The 21,755-nt window shown below is 40.5% G+C and overlaps 1 protein-coding gene across 1 annotated transcript; it reads left to right on the forward strand.

The window, feature by feature from the left end:
• Window positions 1-5,457: 5,457 nt before the first annotated feature.
• On the forward strand, window positions 5,458-19,379 carry rps3a (ribosomal protein S3A). The gene is made up of 6 exons (XM_063046461.1): window positions 5,458-5,614; window positions 6,484-6,587; window positions 7,332-7,519; window positions 8,590-8,798; window positions 15,309-15,418; window positions 19,229-19,379. Exons 1-6 carry the CDS (start codon window positions 5,553-5,555, stop codon window positions 19,351-19,353), a joined length of 798 nt encoding a protein of 265 aa, XP_062902531.1. The 5' UTR covers window positions 5,458-5,552; the 3' UTR covers window positions 19,354-19,379.
• The last annotated feature ends 2,376 nt before the right edge of the window (window positions 19,380-21,755 follow it).

The raw sequence follows: 21,755 nt of genomic DNA on the forward strand, positions 1-21,755 counted from the left end.
AGCTTCATCTTCAACATCTCAGAAGCTCAGAAGCCTCTCCATGACAGGAAGGTGACGATCCTTGGAGAGGACTATCTGCTACGCCAATGCAACGTTCTCTTCAGCAACTTCCCATTGACCTCTCCTCGCCTCAGTACAGGCTTGTCAGCTGCACCCTTAAAGAGATGGTTGTGTTGACCGTTCATTACGTAACAGTAGCCAAAATATTTCTGCTGGAAAAATATGAGATTATATTTCAAAATATTGTGATTTCCAGTGAAGTGGTCGGTAGATCTGTAAGCAACAGGATAGCAGTGTTCTGTCACTGGAGTGTTTTCTCCCAAGCAAGCAGTGCAAAAGGAAGTGTGCCTGACTATGTCTGAACATAGTCAGACACATGTAAGAACAAATACATTGCATCGTACTGAATATTGTTTGAGAAGAATTAAATTTTAAGTTAATGGCGTCCCACTACTCAGTTTCTCCTCCCTCCCTTAGTCTTCCTCACCTTCCTGCTTCTTTTCAGCGTTTTTTCTCCCCACTCATGTCGTCTCATTCTGATCCTCCTCACACTTTGATTTCCACTTGACACATCCTTCCCTTCCTTCCTTTTTAATCTAACCTTCCATGTATAAAGGAGAATAAAGACTTTAAGATATTGAAAATCTTAATTGTTAATGTGAGATGGCTCAGTTTCTACTTTAATTATTGTATTTATGAAAGTGGGTCATCAGGGATCAATAAATATTATATTTTAGTCTCAATAATGGCACCAAGCGATGCCATACACTGCTTTTCACTAATTAGCTCAAGGCTGAATATTCCTCTGAGTTGTATTTAAAACTCATAGGAATAACTTCTGTTGTTTATAATAATCATGCTGGGAAATCTATTGCCATGCCTGACAAGTTGTTTTTCACTTATACTGTATGTGATTAAGTAACCTAATTTCCCTATACCATGGTTATCTCTGCTACTCCTGCAATTTCAGACATCTGTTTATGTATTTAATGAGGGGTGAATATGACACGATTGTAATGCAATTGTAAGAAGAGTAAATTTAATAGTTGAATTATAATCTAAGTGTATTACCTTGACGACAGGTGATTAGCATTTTGTTTCTCACATATGGTACACAATCTTGAAAATTGTTCTGCATTGGGTAAACAGATCTAATATTCATTGTGCTATCCACAGGGTCATTAATTTTGGAATTGTACAATGGCTACTGACAAGAGCAAATGCTGTTTTGATAATTCCAACACACAAATATTCTTCCTTACATAATATAATTCAAAAGAGCAAAATCTTCATAGACAGTGTTACTAAAGCAAAGTGTCATTTTTTGGGATTTGAGGTTCTTGTCCTTACTTAATAGTCCTTGAGAAAATGATCGTAACTGCTACGGTCTTTTTGGTGAAGTGTCACTGGGTTGAGAATTCCTTGATTTTAAGCCAGTGATAAAGAAATAACAATTATTTCAAAATCAGTATGTTGTGTGATTTTGCTGGGAGTGTAATTACTACAGTTTAGCAACGTTATGACCACTTTGGTCACTTTACACTAAAATGAACTTTACGTTTTTGTTCTAATTGTGTTCTTTCTTGTAAATTGTGTTCTTGTATTTAATTTATGTTCTTGTTGGGAATTCTGCTTGTATGAGGCCATATGCCTGCAATGCTGCTGCAAGTAAGTTCTTCTTTGCACTGTGCATCCATGTACTTGTGCATATGACAATAAACTTGACTTTGACTTTGGTGTTCCTTTGACTCTGAAGCCTGTATCTATCTAGATCAGGGGACCCCAACCTTTTTTATGCCATGGACCAAAACCATTAAACAAGGGGTCCGAGTGCCCCAGGGTGGGAAGCCCTTATCTAGACGATAAAGGTTGCAGGTTTGAGAGACATTTTGAAGTAGCTTTGGGAGGTAACTGTAGTGTGTTTTGTGGAATGGTAAGTATTGCAATATTGGTGTTCCTTGGTGAAATTGAGCTAGACTGATAGCCAATCATGCAGGCTGCTTTATTCCAGATGGTGCTGAGCTTCTTGTGTGTTGGTAGAACTGCACTCATCCAGGCAAATGGGGAGTCCTTCCTGTCACCTGTCTTCTAGGTCAAAGTTCATTTAAGAAGTTCAGAGTAAATGTTATTATCTAAGTACATATATGTCAGCATATACAACCCTGAGATTCATTTTCTTGTGGGCATACCCAACAATTCTATAGAATACTGTAGTAACTGTAACAGGATCAACGAAAGATCAACCAAAGTGCAGAAGACAACAAACTGTGCAAATGCAAATATAAATAAATAGCAATAAGTAACGAGAACATGAAATAACAGGAGTCCTTAAAGTGAGATCATTGGTTGCGGGAACACCTCAATCGATCGGCAAGTGAGTGTAGTTATCCCTTTTTGGCAGAAGGATGAGGTTCTACTAAAATCTAATAGTTCAATGAACATCACTCCTCCAGATTTATTTAATTAACTTAACTTAAATTTCTCATCTGCCCGTGAGAGGAAACCATGCAAACACAGAGAGAATGTAGACAGCACAGGTGGTAAGTGATGAAACTGGATTTTGGAGGCGGAGGAATGCAGCTCTACTAACTATATATACTGCACTGCTCCCAAATGTTTTATATTTGTCTTAACCAACGTGGAGGGTGCTGCTGAAATCTTGGTAGATAAAAAGGATGGGAAAATTGCTAAGAAGGTAGTACATGGAGGAAAGGAGGTGAGGTAAAACATGATCAACACGAGAGGAGAACTGAAAACCCACAGTTATGTTTTCAGGAATTAGAGAGGAAGTTAAAGAAAGGATCTTGAAGGTAACGATTTCTGTATTTCTCCCAATACCATCAACTTAGACTAGATATGATTAAAGTAAATAAGTCACTAGGTCCAGATGTTATTTATTTATTGAGATACAGCAGGACATAGGCCCTTCTGGCCTTTTCAGTCATGCCGCCCAGTAATCCCCCAACTTAATCCTGGCCTGATCACGGGACAATTTACAATGACCTATTAACCTACCAACTGGTGCGTCTTTGGACTGTGGGAAGACACTGGAGCACCCGGAGGAAACCCACACGGTCACAGGGAGAATACACAAATTCCTTATAGGCAGTGGCAGGAAATGAACCCGGGTTGCCGGAACTGTAGAGCATTGCGCTAAGCACCACGCTACCGTGCCGCCCCAAATGCATCTTAAATTCCTAAAAGAAGTGATGATAGAGAAGGAGGGTTTTCCCTTCCTGAGATACACCAAGTGTCAGAAAACCAGCTTTAAAGGTACACGGACATACCCAACTCCTATAGTGACAGCTAGTTTAACCTTGATGGTGGAAGCTTTCAAAAAGTAAAAACACAAGGCAGTCAGAGTTATTAAGTTAATGGCTAAGTTTTAACCTAATTGGTTTTGTTATGTTTAATTCAAAAGGTGTACATTGAGTGCCAGCTAAAATAACGTTAGATGAATAAGAGGCTTGTGGAATAAAGGGATGGATGACAGGCTGGATAAAATAAAAATCTTCAGTGTGGAAAGCAAAGTGTATTTATAGCAAGTCCTCATACTGGGGGACAGTAGGCAGTAGTGTTCTCTGGATCAGTTTTAAATATATATATATTTTTATAGGCATCCGTTAGTCTCGTGAGACTATGGATTTACGCCTTGGAAGGTTTTCAGGGTGCAGGCCTGGGCAAGGTTGTATGGAAGACCGGCAATTGCCCATGCTGCAAGTCTCCCCTCTCCATGCCACCGATGTTGCCCAAGGGAAGGGCACTAGGGCCATTACAGCTTGGCACCGGTGTTGTCGCAGAGCAATGTGTGGTTAAGTGCCTTGCTCAAGGACACAACATGCTGCCTCAGCTGAGGCTCGAACCAGCAACCTTCAGATCACTAGACCAATGCCTTAACCACTTGGTCATGCGCCAGCACATTTTATATATATTAATAGCTCAGGAAAAGGCATAGGGAGTAATATTTCAAAGTGTACAGATATCACCAAACTTAGAGATGTGATATAAAGCAATGGTAACAATATATTATAAGAGGGAGGGAATAGATAAGCAGATTGGGCAGACAAATGACAGATGTAATAATGAAGAGTGATACCTCTTCGCAGAAAGAATGAAGGGGATACCATGTAGATTAGATGGTACTGTTGAAAAGAGTATGCAGTAGTTGAGCTGAAAATATGCATAAGTACTTCAAAATGGCTGGTCAGGTCGAGAAAGTGATCAGTCCAATGGTTGAAATTCTGGGATTTATAAATTTAAGTATGTAATTCAGTAGCAAGGCATTTACAGTGAACCACCATAAAACTCTGGTCTGGCTACAACGAGAATCTTATGTTAGTAATGAAAGACTGTTCATATCCCATCCACGTGAGATGGCATATCCTCCTCATTATCAATACTCCATGTGAAACTGCAGTTACTAAAGTACCTCTAGTTAGTCAGACTGCATTTGGTGCTCATTCAGTGGCTTCCTCTTCACTGGAGAATGCAAAAGTAGACTGGGGGACCATGTACGACAGTTTTCTGTTAATTGTCCACCCCACCCCTACTCAGATTCCTCTGTCCTACATTGTTGTGTTATCCTCTAACCCAATGTAGGCTGCAAGGACAACTAAGTTTTTTTTACACAATATTCTGGAGTTCACACTTTTGAGTAATTTCAGATAATCACTCAGTGAAGAGGATGGGAAGTGAGGGAGCTAGTGATTACAAACTGTGGGTGGGTGCACATGCATGTCGATAAGCACATCTGTAAATCTGTTACTCCTGAAAAGTTTACTTACATATATATGTGCATTTAAAAAAAAAATAATTTCATGCTTCTTTGCGTTCTGGTACAAGTATCACATAAGCAGGCTTTGTTTTAATTGATAAGATTGGGTTAAGTAGTAATAACGCCAAAATTAAGAGTTAATGCGGCTATAAAGTTTAAAGTGGCACAAGAGTGCAGATGCGGGAATTTGGATAAACAATAGAAAGTTGCTTTTGTATTTCAGGCATCAAGCCAAAGTAGCCCTTGCTCGAAAAATGGCTGTCCTATTGCACTGCCGACGTATCCAAGGATCTGATTTAACAGATTGGCGGGTGTAAAAATGTCGTGGCAAAAGTAGGATCAAAAATTAGACAGTTTAGATATTTAGTGCACTGCCAATGTCCTCCACCCCGAGTTCTGCACGGAAGGAAACAGTTTGGGAGAGGAAATACGACAATAAAACACGAGATCATCTGTACAGCTGCAAATCTCCGGGCAAATTGAAAATGCAAGAGGAACACAGCACCTCGCCGAGTTCCTGCAGCATGTTATGTATGTTGCTCAAGATTTCCAGTATCCGCAGAAACTCTAGATGAGAATATTCCCTAATCCATAGTGGGTACTAAGTAACCGGACAAACTGCAGTGCGGCCTCAGCGTGGCAATGAATGCCCCGCTATCCCTCACCCAACCCGGCTCCCATTAGAGGTCGCACCACCTTCCTGTGACGTAGGGCGGTACACGCCGTGACTAGATCTCGCGGGATCGCCTCCTCTTCCTTTTCCAGCTCCCCGGGCGACATGGCTGTCGGTAAAAATAAGCGGCTGACCAAAGGAGGCAAAAAGGGAGCCAAGAAGAAGATGTAAGCCGCCCGAAAGCGAGCCGCAGGCGTCGCGCTGATTATTCTCTGCACAGAGCTGGGGTGAAATCGGAGAAAGTGGGAAGGATGGCGGAGATGTTGAGTGGATTATGAAGGCGGGCGGGGAAAGGGAGAGAGACGCCGGGCCTGGGCCACTGGCTTGAAGCCGCGACATGCGGGTCTGTAACCGCAGTGAGGCCGAGCAAAGCACACACAGCGTGCAAATCAGAATCACAGTGCTGTTAAATTCGGCTGCTTTTGGACCCGGAGCCGGGATTCCCTCTGTTGCCTCGGAGCCAGGCGGCGATGTTCTAGCCTAGGAACGTGGACTGTTAGAAATCGAAGCAGGAGTTGGTTGTTGGTCACAGCCACTAAAGAAATTCGGGGCTAAATCTTCGTAACAGTGTTCCTTTGCCTGCACTAAACCGTGATTTTCTTAATTTCAAAACAAACCTCTCTGTCTTGGGGTATTCCAGATTTACAGTCCTTCGGTCTGGTCTCTGGCCTGAAGGACTCCTCTCTTCTTTTGAGCGTCTGATCACTAGTATTGAGTACTGAGTCAGGAAACGTTTAATTACATTTATTTATGGGAATTCTTTACATTTCGATGAGGGTCATTCTGTGAGCCTTTATAAGTACAGGCCTAGTCTTCATCTGACACACCTAAGAAGCATTCTGATGAAATTTTGAGGCATTCCCATCTATCGTAATGTTTGAACAGGGATATCAGGCCCTGTAAACAGTATTCCAAGTGCATTAGTCTTGGTGATTTGGGTGCTGAACAATAGATGCTATTTTCACATTCCTCTCTAGATTGTAATCTGATTGTACCAGTTACTTTTCTGAAATCTTATTCGAATGTCTTTCCACAGTGTGGACCCTTTCTCCAAAAAGGACTGGTATGATGTCAAGGCTCCTGCAATGTTTAACATTAGGAACCTGGGCAAAACCTTGGTCACAAGGACCCAGGGAACTAGTAAGTGTTCTCCAGTATGCATCTTCTACCTGGCTTTGGCTAATTAATTAATCAGAACATAAGCTGAAACTTCGATAGATGTTGTAAGGCTTAATAGCAAAGACTGTTATTTCTAATGTACTAGTAGGTTAATGCAGTTAGTCGGCTGCTTTATGTTCGAACAGTACTTGGCCTTTATGCATAAAATCTATTTAAAATCTTGCACAAAGCACGCAAAATGCTGGAGGAAATCAGTGAGTTGGGTAACATCTACGGAGTGAAATGGACTATTGGCATTTTGATTTGTGAGTCAGACCTCTTGGGTTTCTTGTACAAAACCCCACACACAATAAATGCTGGTGAACGCAACAGGCCAGGCAGCATCTATAGGAAGAGGTACAGTCGTCTTCGCAGCTCTTAGCTTTATCCCTACCCCTCCTGTCTTCTGTAATTTTGGATCTCCCCCTCCCCCTCCCACTTCCAAATCTCTTACTATCCCTTCTTTCAGTTAGTCCTGACAAAGGGTCTCTGCCCAAAATGTCAACTGTACCTCTCCCTATAGATGCTGCCTGGCCTGCTGTGTTCACCAGCATTTTGTGTGTGGCTTGAATTTCCAGCATCTGCAGATTTCCTTGTGTTTGCATATTGTTTAGGCCCTTTGACATTCCTGTTGATACCTAATTGAAAATTAGGTAAGTAAAAATGATTGTCAGCTTTGTGTAGTTTTTGATTTTCCTCATAAGTAGTGTTCTGTTTAATATGCAGAAATTGCCTCAGAAGGCTTGAAGGGCCGTGTATTTGAGGTGAGCCTTGCCGACTTGCAGAACGATGAAGTGGCCTTCCGCAAATTTAAGCTGATCGTTGAGGATGTTCAGGGCAAAAACTGCCTGACCAACTTTCATGGGATGGACTTAACACGTGACAAGATGTGCTCAATGGTCAAAAAATGGCAGGTAAAGTTATTGAACAGTTGTCCGTGATTTGAGTAGTGAATTTTGCTTTTGTATAATTCTGAGTGAATTTACTTGTTAATACCCAATTACCAAGCACCCAAGGTAACAAAATTGGTTCTTGGTATAGGTATCCCCATCAATTATGGTGTCAAATTAGGAATGTATAGAAGAAAACTGCAGATGTTATAATCTAAATGCTGGAAAATCAGCTCATTAGGCCACTCCTGTGGGAAGATCCACAATGCAGCCTGACCTGCTGAGCAGTTACAGTAATTTCTGTCCTTATTTTAGTAAGGAAACTGCATGGGCTTTGGTTTGTTCCTTAACTTTTTTAATGTACTCAAAGTTTTCTAATACTTCATTAATTTCTTTCATAGAGGGAAACACAGCCCTTCAGCTCAGAGTCAGCATCTATTTTACACTAATCCAGCTCTTGAATTTTATTTTCATCTCACTTCCATTAACTCCCCCACCAATCGCCAGTCTCTTCTACTCAGTCACATACAATGGCCAATTAACCTATCAGATCTCACCTATTTGTGATGTATGGAGGAGACCAGAGCATCCATAAAACCCCGTGTGCTCACAGGGAAAACGTGCTAATTCCCCTCAGCATTGGAAGTTGGGATTGAACATGTGTTTTAGTGCTTTCATTGCTGTCTTTCTAAGCGGCCTTGCACCGCCACAGAGCATGGTTAGGCTGCTTCAGATATTTGAATATCTTTAAAATATAATCCAGTTTTTGGTAGATGCAAATTATTCCGAGGTACAACTTGAGTTGCTATTTTTCATTTAATCCACACCAAAAATGTTTTGGGACCGATATTAACCCTGTCTGCTCTACTGGATGAAAGTTTACATGGTGCTGTATTGAAAAGTAACTGTAAAGCTACTCCTGTTGTGTTGGCAAGTCTTTTCTGGTTACCTTGACATCATTATTTTTATTTTAGCGTGAGGTTCTACAGGTTCTATTTCATACCTTTTGGTGTGTTTTCACATGTATATAGAACAATATTTTTCCTTGGTGGTTATAATGGTTTTACCAGTTTTTTTTCTGATTTTTGTTTTAGACTATGATTGAAGCCCATATTGATGTCAAAACTACAGACGGGTACCTTCTGCGCCTTTTTTGTGTAGGCTTTACAAAGAAGCGCAACAACCAGATCCGTAAAACCTCCTATGCTCAGCACCAGCAAGTTCGTACAATCCGCAAGAAGATGGTAGAAATTATGACACGTGAAGTTCAAACCAACGATCTCAAGGAGATAGTCAACAAGTTGTGAGTAATCTGAACTGTTACGTTTTTATTTCTCTTAACGCTCCAGTATTTTGCATTTCAGTGAAGCACAGTTGAAGTGAGTTTGTGCAAAGTGGCAGATGCTAGTAAAATAATCATTTACAGGCGGTTGTATATACTTATGAAATGGGTCAAGGAGCTAAGAATAAAGAGGATCCTTGAGTGGGTGATGGTTAACTGGAATCATGGGTGCAAGTGTGCTGTCCTCAAGGATATACTGGCTTTGGAGGTGGTGCAGAGAAGCTTCACCAGGTTGATTCCACAGATGAGTGAGTTAGATTGAGTCACCTAAGATTCAGAAGGATGAGAGGAGATCTTATAGAAATATATAAAATTGTGAAAGGGACAGACCAGGTAGGGACAGGAAAGTTGTTTCCACTGGTAGGTGAGACTAGAACTAGTGGACGTTGCCTCAAGATTGGGGGAGTAAATTTAGGACAGAGATGAGGAGGAACTGTTTTCCCAGAGAGTGGTGAATCTGGAATTCGCTGCCCAGTGAAGCAGTAAGCGGTAAATAAATTTTAGATAAGGTTGGATAGATTTTTGCGTTGTAGAGGAATTAAGGGTTATGAGGAAAAGGTATGTAGGTGGAGATGAGTCCGTGGCCAGATCAGCCATGATCTTACGAATGGCGGAGCAGGCTCGACGTGACGGATGGCCAACTTCTGCTCCTATTAATTATGTTTATAGATCCTGGATAGTATAGGCTTAGAATCTGCAGTTTCACTCAACACAGGATTTTAGCTGAAAAGCTCTCTATTCCAAGAAGTGGCAGTTCTTTTTTCAATTCCTAGACTGACTGTTTATCCCATTAAATATTTGAATTCAAGTATAACATTCCCTCAGACCACTTGGGCTCCAGCATATTTTAGTTTTAGTTATTACTCAAAAGTCTTTGGTTACTGTTGTCACTTTGGCCTTAGACCTGCTGAATCTGAACGCTACTATCTTTTATTTAAACTATTAATACATTTTACTGCACTTTCATGCCTTCAGGCCCTGTAGGCCTGAGTCGACATAGTAGTAGTTATTGCACTTGGAGAATGTCAATGTCACTGATGTTGAATGTCACCTGTCCATGAACTTGTGACCCTCAGAGGCAAACAGATAACTGAAATGTAAGACTTCCTCCACTAGTGCTCTCTCCCAACTCTTATATTTTCTGTCACCTCAAGGATGCACATGGCATTGATCTTGTGGGTCCATTCTTTTGACATCGTGGCCAATGGACGTTATTTCTGTGCCATTTTTCAAATTCTTGGGTTCAGTCAAGTACACATTTGAAGTTTTTTCATTATGGACATCTCTTCTAAATTTCCTTTCTTCATTTAGTGGCCACTAAAGCCTGGCTGAGCTTATTTTGAACCTTTGGCTTCACTCACTTTTTTCAAATAAGGCCCAGGTAGAGTGAATAGAAAGGGCTAATGTCCCCTCAAGTTGTGGTCGACAACATGGACAACAGTAAATGGTGGAGGATGAGGGTAAATGATTTTCACTCATGGCGGCATGGATCTGGAACTTGCTACTGTATGGGGTGGGTCAGTCAGTCAGGCAGTGGGTGCCGTCCCGAATCCGGGGTTGGCAGCTGTGCACCTCCATCTTCGATCTTGTGGCAGCACCGAGTACAGCCTCTCCTCCAGTTTGTTCTCGCTGGCCACCTTGGCACAGCCTGCCGAACTCGAACCCGAGGCCATATCGGCCTCCAGCCGCAGCTGCTTCTTCGAGCTCAGCCCTTCCTTAGGCAGAGGCCTTGGGCAGATCCAGGCACACGGTGCAGCGCCCAAGTTCATCATGTCTCTTCTAACTAGGTGCATAGCGTACAATTCATAGATACATGGTGAGGCTTTAATCTCTTCCACGGAAGATGGCCGTTGGCTCACAAGGAGCTCTTCCACCCTTTGTCAGGTCTTTTTTTTAGTCCTGCTGGGTGTCCTCACACCCTCCTCACCAGACTAAGTCCGGTGGGGGAGTCCGCCAAGTCGCCGACCACCCGACCACGGTTCCCAACCGAGTGCTGGGTGCTCGCCCCCCTGCTGAATCTCTCCGAGCAGCTGGCGACCAAACCGGAATGGAGTGAGATGGTGAGGAATTAATCACGCTTTGCTAGTACTTCTATATGTGCTTACAAAAGATTAGTGTCTGCATCAGGAATAGGCTGGATTGTTCTTGATTGGAGCAGACCTGTTTGTGCAAATGGGCTCCTGTGATGCAAGTTTTCCCTAGTTCAAAGTGGGAGACTACATCCTTTGCCACTCTCACCATTCTGGGCTTCCTACTTTTGTCTCTCTTTGTGACACTGATGGTTTGATTTGTGCTGCTATTTACAAGTGCCTAATTTTGTCCATTTTACAGTTTCTGATGTTGCCTGTACCTTGCCTTTGAAAAGTTGCTTGTCATTTCTTGGGAATAAGTTTCAATCAATTACTGATATTTATTGTTAACCCCTCTTTTCAGTGTTCTTTTGATAGTACCTTCTCCCACCATGCCCTTGCAGGGCCTGTGTTTCTCCAAATCTTATGTTCAGAAAGATGCAACATTTCAATCTAACACTTAAATATTTCTTCGCCTACCTTAAACCTCATGTTCCCCAGGTCACTGGTCACATTTTGTCCCATTTCCTGGACTTTGGTCTTCACAACTTTCTTTGTTCATGAGAAGATTTCTTCTTCTTGCCTTCTACTCCACTAACCATATTCAACAGATCAGGCATTGCAGCATCCATGATGTTGGTGGTTTTGGTAATGAGGGCGTAGTCTTTGCCTGCAGGATATTAATTAGTTGGTAAAATGATCAGAGCAATGACAGATTGGATTTAATCTTGCTAAGTGTAAGGGTCTTGACCCGAAACATCGACTGTACCTCTTCCTAGAGATGCTGTCTGGCCTGCTGCGTTCATCAGCAACTTTGATGTGTGTTGCTTGAATTTCCAGCATCTGCAGAATTCATCTCACACTTAAACATGAGGATATATTTTGGAAGATTTGAAATGGGTATTATTAAGGAGTAGCGATGAAGATATCCAAAGGATACTAGAAAGTGGTTAAGAAGGCATATGCAACCATTGCCCCACCTGTTGAAGGCATAGAATGCAAGATCAGGGAGGTTATGGTATAGTTTTAATAATTATCAGGTCACAACTCTATTGTCATATATAGTTCTGCTCACCACATTGGAAACAATGTGAGTGCACTGAAGAGTATGCAACAGATTCATCCGAGACTGTCTTGAATGGAGTGTTTCGGTAATGAGACTGGATTTACGTTCCTTACAGTGGAGGAAGCTGAGGGTGGCCCTGGTTGGGCTATTCAAAATCATCAGATGCATAGGGTTAATCATAAACTTTTCACCTATTGGGTGTCTAAAACTAGAGCCAAAGATTTAGAGGGGATTTGAGGAATTTTCTCCAGGGTTGTGGTTTTAGTTGGGAATGCATTGTCTAGGGAGTTGGTGAAGGAGAATTTTAAAGATTTATATATTTACAAACACTTCATTTAAACCATAAAACATAGGAGCAGAATTAGGCCACTCTTTGACATACTAACTAACCAAGAACCTATCAACCTCTGATTTAAATATACTCAATGACTGACCTCCACAGATGTCTGTGGCAATGAATTCCACAGATTTACCACCCTCTGGCTAAAGAAATTCTTTTTCACCTCTATTCTAAATGAATGGCCGTCTATTCTGAGGATGTACCCTCTGGTCTTAGACTCGCCCTCAATAGGAAACATCCTTCCCACATCCACTCTGTCCCGCCCTTTGGATGTTTGATGGGCTTCATTGAGATCTCCCCTCATTTTTTTTCCAACTCCAGCAAACCAGTAAACCTCTTGTTTTAGTTCTACAGTTTCTGAGTCAGTTTCTTCTTCCTCTTGTTTTTCTTCCATCTTGACATCAGACATTGGTGCTTCAGGAGTAGTCTTAACCAGAGCCATTAAATGTTGCTGATATGGTAACCCTTGCAGTCTTAATATCAGTCTTGTGAACCTTCTCTGGACCCTCTCCAATGCTAGCACACCCTTTCTAGGATAAGGGACCCAAAACTGTGCACAGTACTCTCAAGTGCAATTTGACCAATGGCTTAGAAAGCCTCAGCATCACATTAGTGCTTTTACATTCTAGTCCTCTCGAAATGAATGCGAATATTTGCCTTCCTTACCACCAACTCAACCTGCAAGTTAACCATTGGGGAATCCTGCATAAGGACTCCCAAGTCCTTCTGTATCTCTGATAATTTTTGAATTTTCTCCCTCTTTAGAAAATAGTCTACACCTGTATTCCTTCTACCAAAAAGCATGACCATGGACTTCCTTACACTATATTCCATCTGCCACTTTTTCCCCATTCTCCGGATATGTCCAACCTCCTCCACCTATCTCTATTATCTGCAAACGTGGCTACAAAGTCATCCATTTCCATCATCCAAATTGTTGACATAAAAAAGGAGCAGTCCCAGTACTGACCCCTGAAGAATCCCAGTTGACACCGCAGCCTCCTTTGATCTTCTATCCACACAAGTATCTCTTGTGTAATATATCATGGGCTCTTCTCTTGCTGAGCAGCCTGATGTGCAGCACCTTGTCTAAGGCCTTCAGAAAATCCAAGTAAATAACATTGACGGACTCCTTTGTCTATCCTGTTATTTCCTCAAAGAATTCCAACAGATTTCTTTTTAAGGAAATTACACTGACTTTAGCCTATTTTACCATGTACCCTAAAACCTCACCCTTAATAATGGACTCCAACATCTTCTCAGCCATTGAAGTCAGGATTTCCTGCCTTTAGCTTCCTTCCCTTAGAGAGTAGAGTGATATTTGCAATTTTCCAGTCCTCCAGAGGTATTCAAAACCCTAGGGTGTAGTCCATCAGGATCTTCAAACCTTTCAGCTTCCCAACCACCACCACCTTATTAGTATCAACTACACTCACTTCTGCCCCATGGCACTCTTGAGTTTCTGGCATATTGCTGGTGTATTCCGCAGTAAAGTCTGACGCAAAATACTTAGTTCGTCTGCCATTTCTTTGTCCCCTATTACTACCTCTCCATCATTTTCCAGCAGTGTCCACTCTCACCTTATACTCTTTTGTACTGTATATCTGAAAAAAAAACATTAGTATCCCATGATAGTTTTGGCTAGCTTACCTTCATATTCAATCTTTTCTCTCCTAACGTTTTTTTTTTGTTGCCTTCATTTGGTTTTTAAAAGCTTCCCAATCCTTTAACTTACCGCTAATTTTTGCTGTATTATTTACCTTCTCTTCCTTTTATGCCATCTTTTGACTTCCCATTTCAGCCATGATTGCTCTCAGAAGCTCCGACCATGTCCCCTTCCAATTAACTTTGGCCAGCTCCTCTCGTGCATCTGTAATTACAGTTACACCACTGATACACTTGACTTTATCTTCTTAAACTGCCGGGTGTATTTTATCATGTTATGATCACTACCTCCCAAGGGTTTGTTTATATTAAGCTCCCTAATCAAATCTGGTTCATTACACAACACCCAAATGGGAATTTCCTTTCCTCTAGTAAGCTCAACCGCAAGATGCTCTTTTAAAAAAAAAACCAACTGGTAGGCATTCTAATTCAGCCCTCTTCGGATCCATCACCAACTTAACTTTCCCAATGTACCTGCATATTGAAATATACATTCCACATCCTAGCTACTGCTTGTGAGCCTGTATAAAGTCCTATCGGGGTCTTTTTACTCTTGCAGTTTCTTAACTCTATCCACAAGAATTCTACGTTGTGGCATAGAAGGCTACAGTTCAAACACTGCTAAATGGTTATAGTATGGATGGGGGCTGCATATTTGGCAGTTATGATAAGCCAAAGGATCTGCTTCTGTGCTACACGACTGCAAACCACTGCCAAATTACGTTCAACTCTTGACATTCCGAAGGCAGCACTTTTTCAGGCATTCTGGTTCGTTCTTTAAATGGTTACTCCCTTTTCGGTGACACCTTCCTGCACCAGACATAAAATGCATTCTTTGTTTCTTTGCTTTTTCACTGTCATGGGGGTCCAAAAAAGTATTCCTGCCATTTAAAACTTTGATTTGTTGTCTTTAAAATTAGTATTTCCATAGTATATCAGGGAGATTAAATCAGACTGTTTTGATGGATGCAGCCTTCACTCTACACATCTGACACTGAGCTTTGAGTTTAATTGTCAGACTGAATCCCTTTATCCTTGGGATTCACTGGATTGTAGAACAGGCCTTTGACTAGACACTTATTTTCTCACTTGTGTTTTCATTTCTGGCAAATCATATGTGATGGTAGATCATCAACTTTTGACCAAGTGTAGTGGCCAATTTTATTTGAATACTACCATTACTCCAGCAAAGTATTTTAATAGAGAGTATAATTGCTAAAGTCTTTTTGGCTGACCCTGTGAAAGAAGTGATTTTGTGAGGTAAAGTTTGAGAAACTTAACATTAATATTCAAGTCCCTATAATCATATCATTCCACCATTCACTTTTTAGGATACCAGACAGCATCGGGAAGGATATTGAAAAAGCTTGCCAGTCCATTTATCCGCTCCATGATGTGTTTGTCCGGAAAGTCAAGATGTTGAAAAAGCCCAAATTTGAGTGTAAGTTCTGCTTCTATACGCCTTTCCACATTTGAAACTTTGTGTTGTTCTTATTATAGCAGTGTTAGTCTGTGAATGCTGAAATTCAAGAACGAGAATATGTTGATTGGTATTTAAGGATTTGTTATTTATAGCAATGTGGAGTTTGTTTTGTGTCCAACTATTAAAGGTTCCAGTCCTACATGAAAACCCTTTGCACTGGTCAATAATAGAACATAGAATAGTGCAGCACATTACAGGCCCTTGGACCCACAATGTTGTGCCGACCCTCAAACCCTGCCTCCCATATAACCCCCCACCTTAAATTCCTCCATATACCTGTTAGATTTTAAATTAGATTTGAATGCTCTTTTGATTATTAAGTGCAGAACAAACATGAAGTGACTATAATTGGGCGGAGCTGGAAGGGGTTAATTTTGAGAACCCACATGACTTGAAGGGCTGCTGATCAGCAGGGAGCATCAGTGCTTGAGACATTGGGTAGCTAGTAGATGTGAAAATGAGTGGTAGGAAACCAGGGTGTGATATTTTGCAAGGGAGTTAATAGTTTAACTAAGGGTGGCATCAGTTTGTCCCTGTGCCATTTACAAGCACCACGCTTTAATTGATTTCAGCAAGGCAGAGGATAGTAGGAAAGTTGAGGGTGAGGTTAAAAGTTCTTAACAATGCAGTATAAAATTTCAGTCTTGGAACCCTGAAAGAGGCTACAAATACATGATAACATCTTGATTTGATAAGACAGGTGGTCTTATAGAATAACATTGTAAAGATTTAGCCACCTTTTATCAATATCTTACTAAGTTTTGTGCACAATTTTAGACCTTGCTAGCCATGTTTCAAGTAATCAATCTGTCAATATACAAGTGAAATGCTAACTTAACTAATTAATAACCCTAATAAGTTTTAAATAAAATATAGGAATCCATTTTTGGAGAAATTGTCTGAATCCTCAAGGCAGTAAGCTTAGTAGAAGGTATCCAATGTTTTTAATGAATGCATACTTTAAGTGCAGTATGTAACTATGTACCCTTTAATCAAAAAGATTTTTCAATCTTAGTTGGCAAGTTCTTGGAATTGTAAATATTAAATCAGTTCATCTGGAAATGTCTGAGGTGGTCAAAAGAGTTAATAATGCAGGGACAGATGTATTCCTGCTGTTCAAGACAGGACTGATCTACCTCAGTGCCAGTTTCTTGCGTTAATCTGGTATGTTCTGATTCTCCTAAAATTTGAGGAGCTTTCAACCTCAAATATACTGAGTGTATGAGACGGCATGGTCCTCTTGGGTAGTGAGTTCCATGGACTCTTTTTTTTTAGTGTGAAGTAATTTATTTTCACCCGTCCTACCTGGCTGACTACATTTTTGTTTTACAACTTTTGAATCCCACTCTGGGTATTCCAGAGTAGAGAAGCATTACTCCATCTGTGTTGCCAAGCCCCATTAATATTTCGGGCAGATTCAAATCACCTTTTATTCTTTCAAACTCTGGGCCCAGTTGGCTAATTTATTGTACAATTAATTCAGCCAAGAAATTGGGTTGGTACACCTTTGCACAATATTCAAAATAGTCTCACCAGGGATCTATATAATTGGTGCACTCTACTCACTTGTGAACTTGTGTATTTCCAAATGCTTGATGAACCTCCAAGTAAACTCTTCAGTACACTCTGATCCTTCTGAACACGAGAGCCTTCTATTGTCTCACCTTTTTTAAAATATACTTTGCCTTCCTATTTCTTGCACCAAACAGATGACTTCACGTTTTTCCTCATAATCTACCCCATTTAGACAAAATGACCATTCATTTTATCTATATCCTACTGAAGATCAATTAGATCTTCACTATAACCTAGCTTCATCAGCATGTTTGAATACATGATTCTTGATTCTCTCATCCAATCACTGATATAGATTGTGAACACTTGTTAGCTATTCTGCTCTTTACAACTTTAAACAATCCCAGCAGATTTATTTTCTATTTCATGAATCCATGTTAACTGCCCATTCCCTTATTTTCCTTACTAAATGATAGGCTGGGGTGTCAATTGTTTCTTGATTTCACATACTCTCTTAAATAATAACATTTAACTTGCTACCTTCCAGTCTGTGGGAGCCATCCTAATTCTCTGTTTCAAAGATGGCAACTAGTTTATCCGCTCACTGAAACTGCCACCTTCAAAACCCTATGATCCAGGTCAACGTGTTCTGGGGATTTTATTGCCTTTTGTTTTCTCAGTACTAATTTTTATATTGTTAATTTCTTCATGCTCATCAACTCTAGACTGTGATTCTCCACTATTTAATGGTTTAAAAAAAAAGTGAAATAAAAATTCTGGAACAAACTTACTGAAAATTGAGTGTAGAGGATTAATTATTGTTAAGTTGATGCAAGGGAAATGGTGAGCCAGCTGAAAGGTTGGGGTCACATTTGTGGGCTATTTGAAGGTGTTCGGCAAAGTAGAAAGTGAGACTATCACATGAAGATGGAAATTTAGTTGGAGGAGAAGCTAAGACAGTTCAGTCTTGAAAGGGGTAAATGTGTTTAGCAGGGGTAGGCAACCTTAAGCACAAATGATTTTCTAGCATGCGTTATTCATTAATTTGAGGCAAAACATAACTAGGTGTTTTTAAATGGATAATTCCCATATTTCAAGTTTTTTTATGGCATTTATCAGGCCCACCGTCTTCTCATTAGTACGCGATCCGGCCCACAGAGGCAAAAAGGTTGCCGACCCCTGGTTTAGAGGTATCAAATTACAGAGGAAGATCCATTTGATGGGGTCTTGGAGTGGAAGTTGAAGATGGAGGGAGTTCATTAATGCTTGGGAGAAGAACAGATGACAGCAGAAGTATCGGAAAAGGAACAGATGTATTTGGCGGACCTTTGGCTATGAAGAAGGGGAAGCCAGCTTTGAGAGGAAAGGAAGACTTAACGGAAGCATTTGAAAGTAGCTTTGTTGCCAGATGAGGCAAAGTTCAACGGGGAGAATATGCCAATTGAAAGTAGCATGGGGAAAGGTGCAGTGAAGATATGTAGAATCTACATGTTGACAAATTAGCTATTTCCTCGAACGCAGCAGTTGCTGAGGGTTTGAGCTAAGCAGGTATTGACTTAGTTCAGTGAAAATGGAATTAGTTTATTGTCGTGTACCAACCTTTGTTTATTTGGGACACTATGCCACTTAATTGGAGCAGCAGGTTGTTGCCGTACAGGTTCTAACTAGCGTCATTTGTGTGTGTTGTGTTCAGAAAGCAGTATTTTTGTCACATATTTGGTGAGAAGTAGCAGTAAGACAGTTCAGGATTGTTTTGCTTATTGCAGTTTCAAGCTTTCGGGCTTCAGGAGTTGTTCAGCCAGAGGAAGAAAATGTGACAGGAAAATTGTTTGGGTTTCTCTGGTGACAAAGTGGAAATAGGCCTCGAGGATAATAGAAGTGAGATCAATCAGGAAAATAAGGTGCCAGGGAGCTGTTTTTGCATTTCTTTTGACGTTTGGGATTATGAAAAAAAAATCAACTGTACTGCCCTTGTCAGAAGGTTTAATGTCAATGTTGCAGTTAGTGAGAGAAGAGTTGGGATGAACAGAGTAAAATAACATGCAACAAGTTTGTGATTTGGGACAATTAACTGTGTTAATTGTTCAAAATTCAGTTTCAGATTATTCTTGGATCAAAGCAAAGCTGATTGTAGTTTTAAGGCTCGATCAACCAATGTTCTGGCCAAAGTACTATGTTGTAATTGTCCTGTTGTATGATTTGCTGAGTTGTTCTGGTGTTTCATTAAGATTAATGGAAACTCTTTTGTTCTAGTGGGCAAACTGATGGAGCTGCATGGTGAAGGAGGAAGTGGTGCAAGCAAACCATCAGGTGAAGAGACTGGTGCTAAAGTAGATCGAGCTGATGGATATGAACCTCCTGTCCAAGAAACTGTCTAAATATGTATAATAAAACATCTCTTTTATGACGGCTTTATTGTTTCATTTAGTTTTCTAATTGGAGGCTTAAATAAATAGGCGAAGTTGTCATTCTGGACCATAAGGGGAGTACTTGTATTAAGATTTGCATTAGAATTTGCATCTTATCCAGCCTTTTTCAGCTATACTGGAAAGGTTTGTGACACTGGTCTATTAATCTGATCTTGTTTGACCAAGGAAGTCTGGTGAAGCTCAGTTCACAAAGGTTCAAATACCAAAGATTAGTGGTTATCAGCAATCAATCATTTCTTAGTTCAAGGTAAACTTATTATTTAAGTTTGTGTCACCATATGGGATTCATTTTCTCACACGCATTCGTAGTGGAACAAAGAAACACTATATAATAAGTGGAAAAACTGTTATTCACGTTGGTTTGGAAGCATGATGGTTGAAGATTAATAAATATTCCTGAACCTGGTGGAGAAGAGCGTACATCCTTCTACACACTTGGACAGAATACAACTGAAAACCTTACAGCAGCAACTGGATAAATATCTATCTAGATTAAAGTATTTATAACAATTGGTAGTTATTTTAATAAATTAACTGCTATTAGAAAAGGGTGTTTCTACTTACATAATTTAATATGGATTTTTCAAGAAATGAGGCAGAGGGCAGATGTGTCGACGTCCTAGGTATAGCTGTGACTAAAATTAGAAGTTTGACTTAAAAGTTGTGCACCGGTTACCATTTGATTTCATGCTAACATGCGCTACAAGATTCACTACCACTAAACGCTTTAAACCACTACCAGCAAAACTGGAATGATATCATCTAGATCATGTTTTATTTGGTACGCCATGCGTCATTAGTTTTTTGTGCTAGGTTGGTGGCTCTGTTGCATTCCTATCAGTCAGAAAATTTGGGTTGTCACAAATGCCTTGCGGCACACTTAAGTTTTTAAATAGTCACTTATGCAAACTTGTGATCTTTTATCATAATGTGCTTCCTTGCATTGTGTTTCTTGCATCACCTAGTTCTAATCTGATTAATAAGGGAATTACTTGATTGTCTCTGGCAGCCTCAATAGCATTATCTTGTGTTGCCATTGGGCAATTTCCAAACTAACACCTTTGCTTTAAGAACAGAAGTGAGTCAGTTAAGTTTACTAGGGATGAGAAACAAATGCTGACTTTGCCTTGCATCCTGGTGACAATTTTGAAGATACCTGAAGTGTCTTAACTCTTGTTTCCAGAGAATCATATTAAGATCAAATACAAATTTATGCAGGCTTTCAGTGGTTTCTCTGACATCTGTGCATGTAAGAGTCATGTCTAGAAAGGTTCGGGCTCTCTGAGGATTTGTGGCGATGACAGTTGAAATGGATCCTCTGCAATGCATAGTTGTATCCTATCTGACAGTTTTGGCTGCTGTTTGGTGGAAGTGTATTCTTTCGATTGGGCAAAAGAAGCTAAGGGGAAATGGGAACTTAAGCCAACTTGTCACTAAAAGGATGGGGTGGGTATGGCCAGATCTCTGGGTGGGCTTAAGTTGTATTAAGTACTGATTTATTTTGACAAGTTGAAGTTATTTTATCAATGTTTTGTTTTACTGCCAAACCTAGTTTGGCTTGGAACCGTACTACATAATCAAATTAGGTTGAAGCAAACAGAAACTGCTGGAAACAGAACACGCAACAATTTAACGAACTGTCAACAAGTCTGACTGACATAATTTGGTCACCTGACTTTATCTCAGTATCTCTGATACTGTGATCTCACAACTGAACATCAAGCCATTGTCTCCCATTCATAGACCTCATTTCCTCAAGACACCTCCAAAAATTTCAGCCTTTTCACCCCAAGTCAACATAATACGATTCTATCTCCTAATCCACAAGCAGGAGCCCTTCATAAACTGCTAAATTGGATCTAATGTTGGCTTAATCATGAATAACTGAGGGCAGTAGTGGAGGGGTGATTTTGTTTTTTGACTGGTGGTCTGTCATCATGGTTACTCCACAGGAATCTTTACAAGACCTCAAGCTGTACAGTGAAGAAACAGAAAGCCCATAACTTCAAGTGGAGTCATGGGGACACTGGCGTGATGGTGTTTTTTGTAGCAGGCTTGCTTTCTTTTATGAGGCCAAGTTGCTAGCTTGAGCTGCGCAGTAGCATAGTGTTTAGTGAGACACTGTTACAGCTTAGGGTGTTAAAGAGTTTAATTCTGGCAGCAACTGTAAGAACTTTATTCTCCATGTGACCAAGCGGATTTCCTCTCGGTGCTCTGGTTTCTGCCCACAGTCTAAAGTCACCAATTAAATGATTAATTGGGAATTGTAAATTGCTAGTGTGAAATAGGTTGGTTGCTGGGTGATGCAGCTCATTGGGCTGGAAGGTCCTGTTCAATGCAGTATCTTAAAT

Source organism: Mobula hypostoma, chromosome 4, assembly GCF_963921235.1.
Source record: "Mobula hypostoma chromosome 4, sMobHyp1.1, whole genome shotgun sequence".
NCBI classification, from domain to species: Eukaryota; Metazoa; Chordata; class Chondrichthyes; order Myliobatiformes; family Myliobatidae; genus Mobula; species Mobula hypostoma.

Excerpts from the sequence above, each read along its gene's own strand:
- rps3a (XM_063046461.1), top strand. The coding sequence starts at position 5,553 with ATGGCTGTCGGTAAAAATAAGCGGCTGACCAAAGGAGGCAAAAAGGGA. Across the intron at positions 5,615-6,483 it reads AAGGGAGCCAAGAAGAAGAT|TGTGGACCCTTTCTCCAAAA; the intron begins GTAAGCCGCCCG and ends GTCTTTCCACAG. Across the intron at positions 15,419-19,228 it reads GAAAAAGCCCAAATTTGAGT|TGGGCAAACTGATGGAGCTG; the intron begins GTAAGTTCTGCT and ends CTTTTGTTCTAG.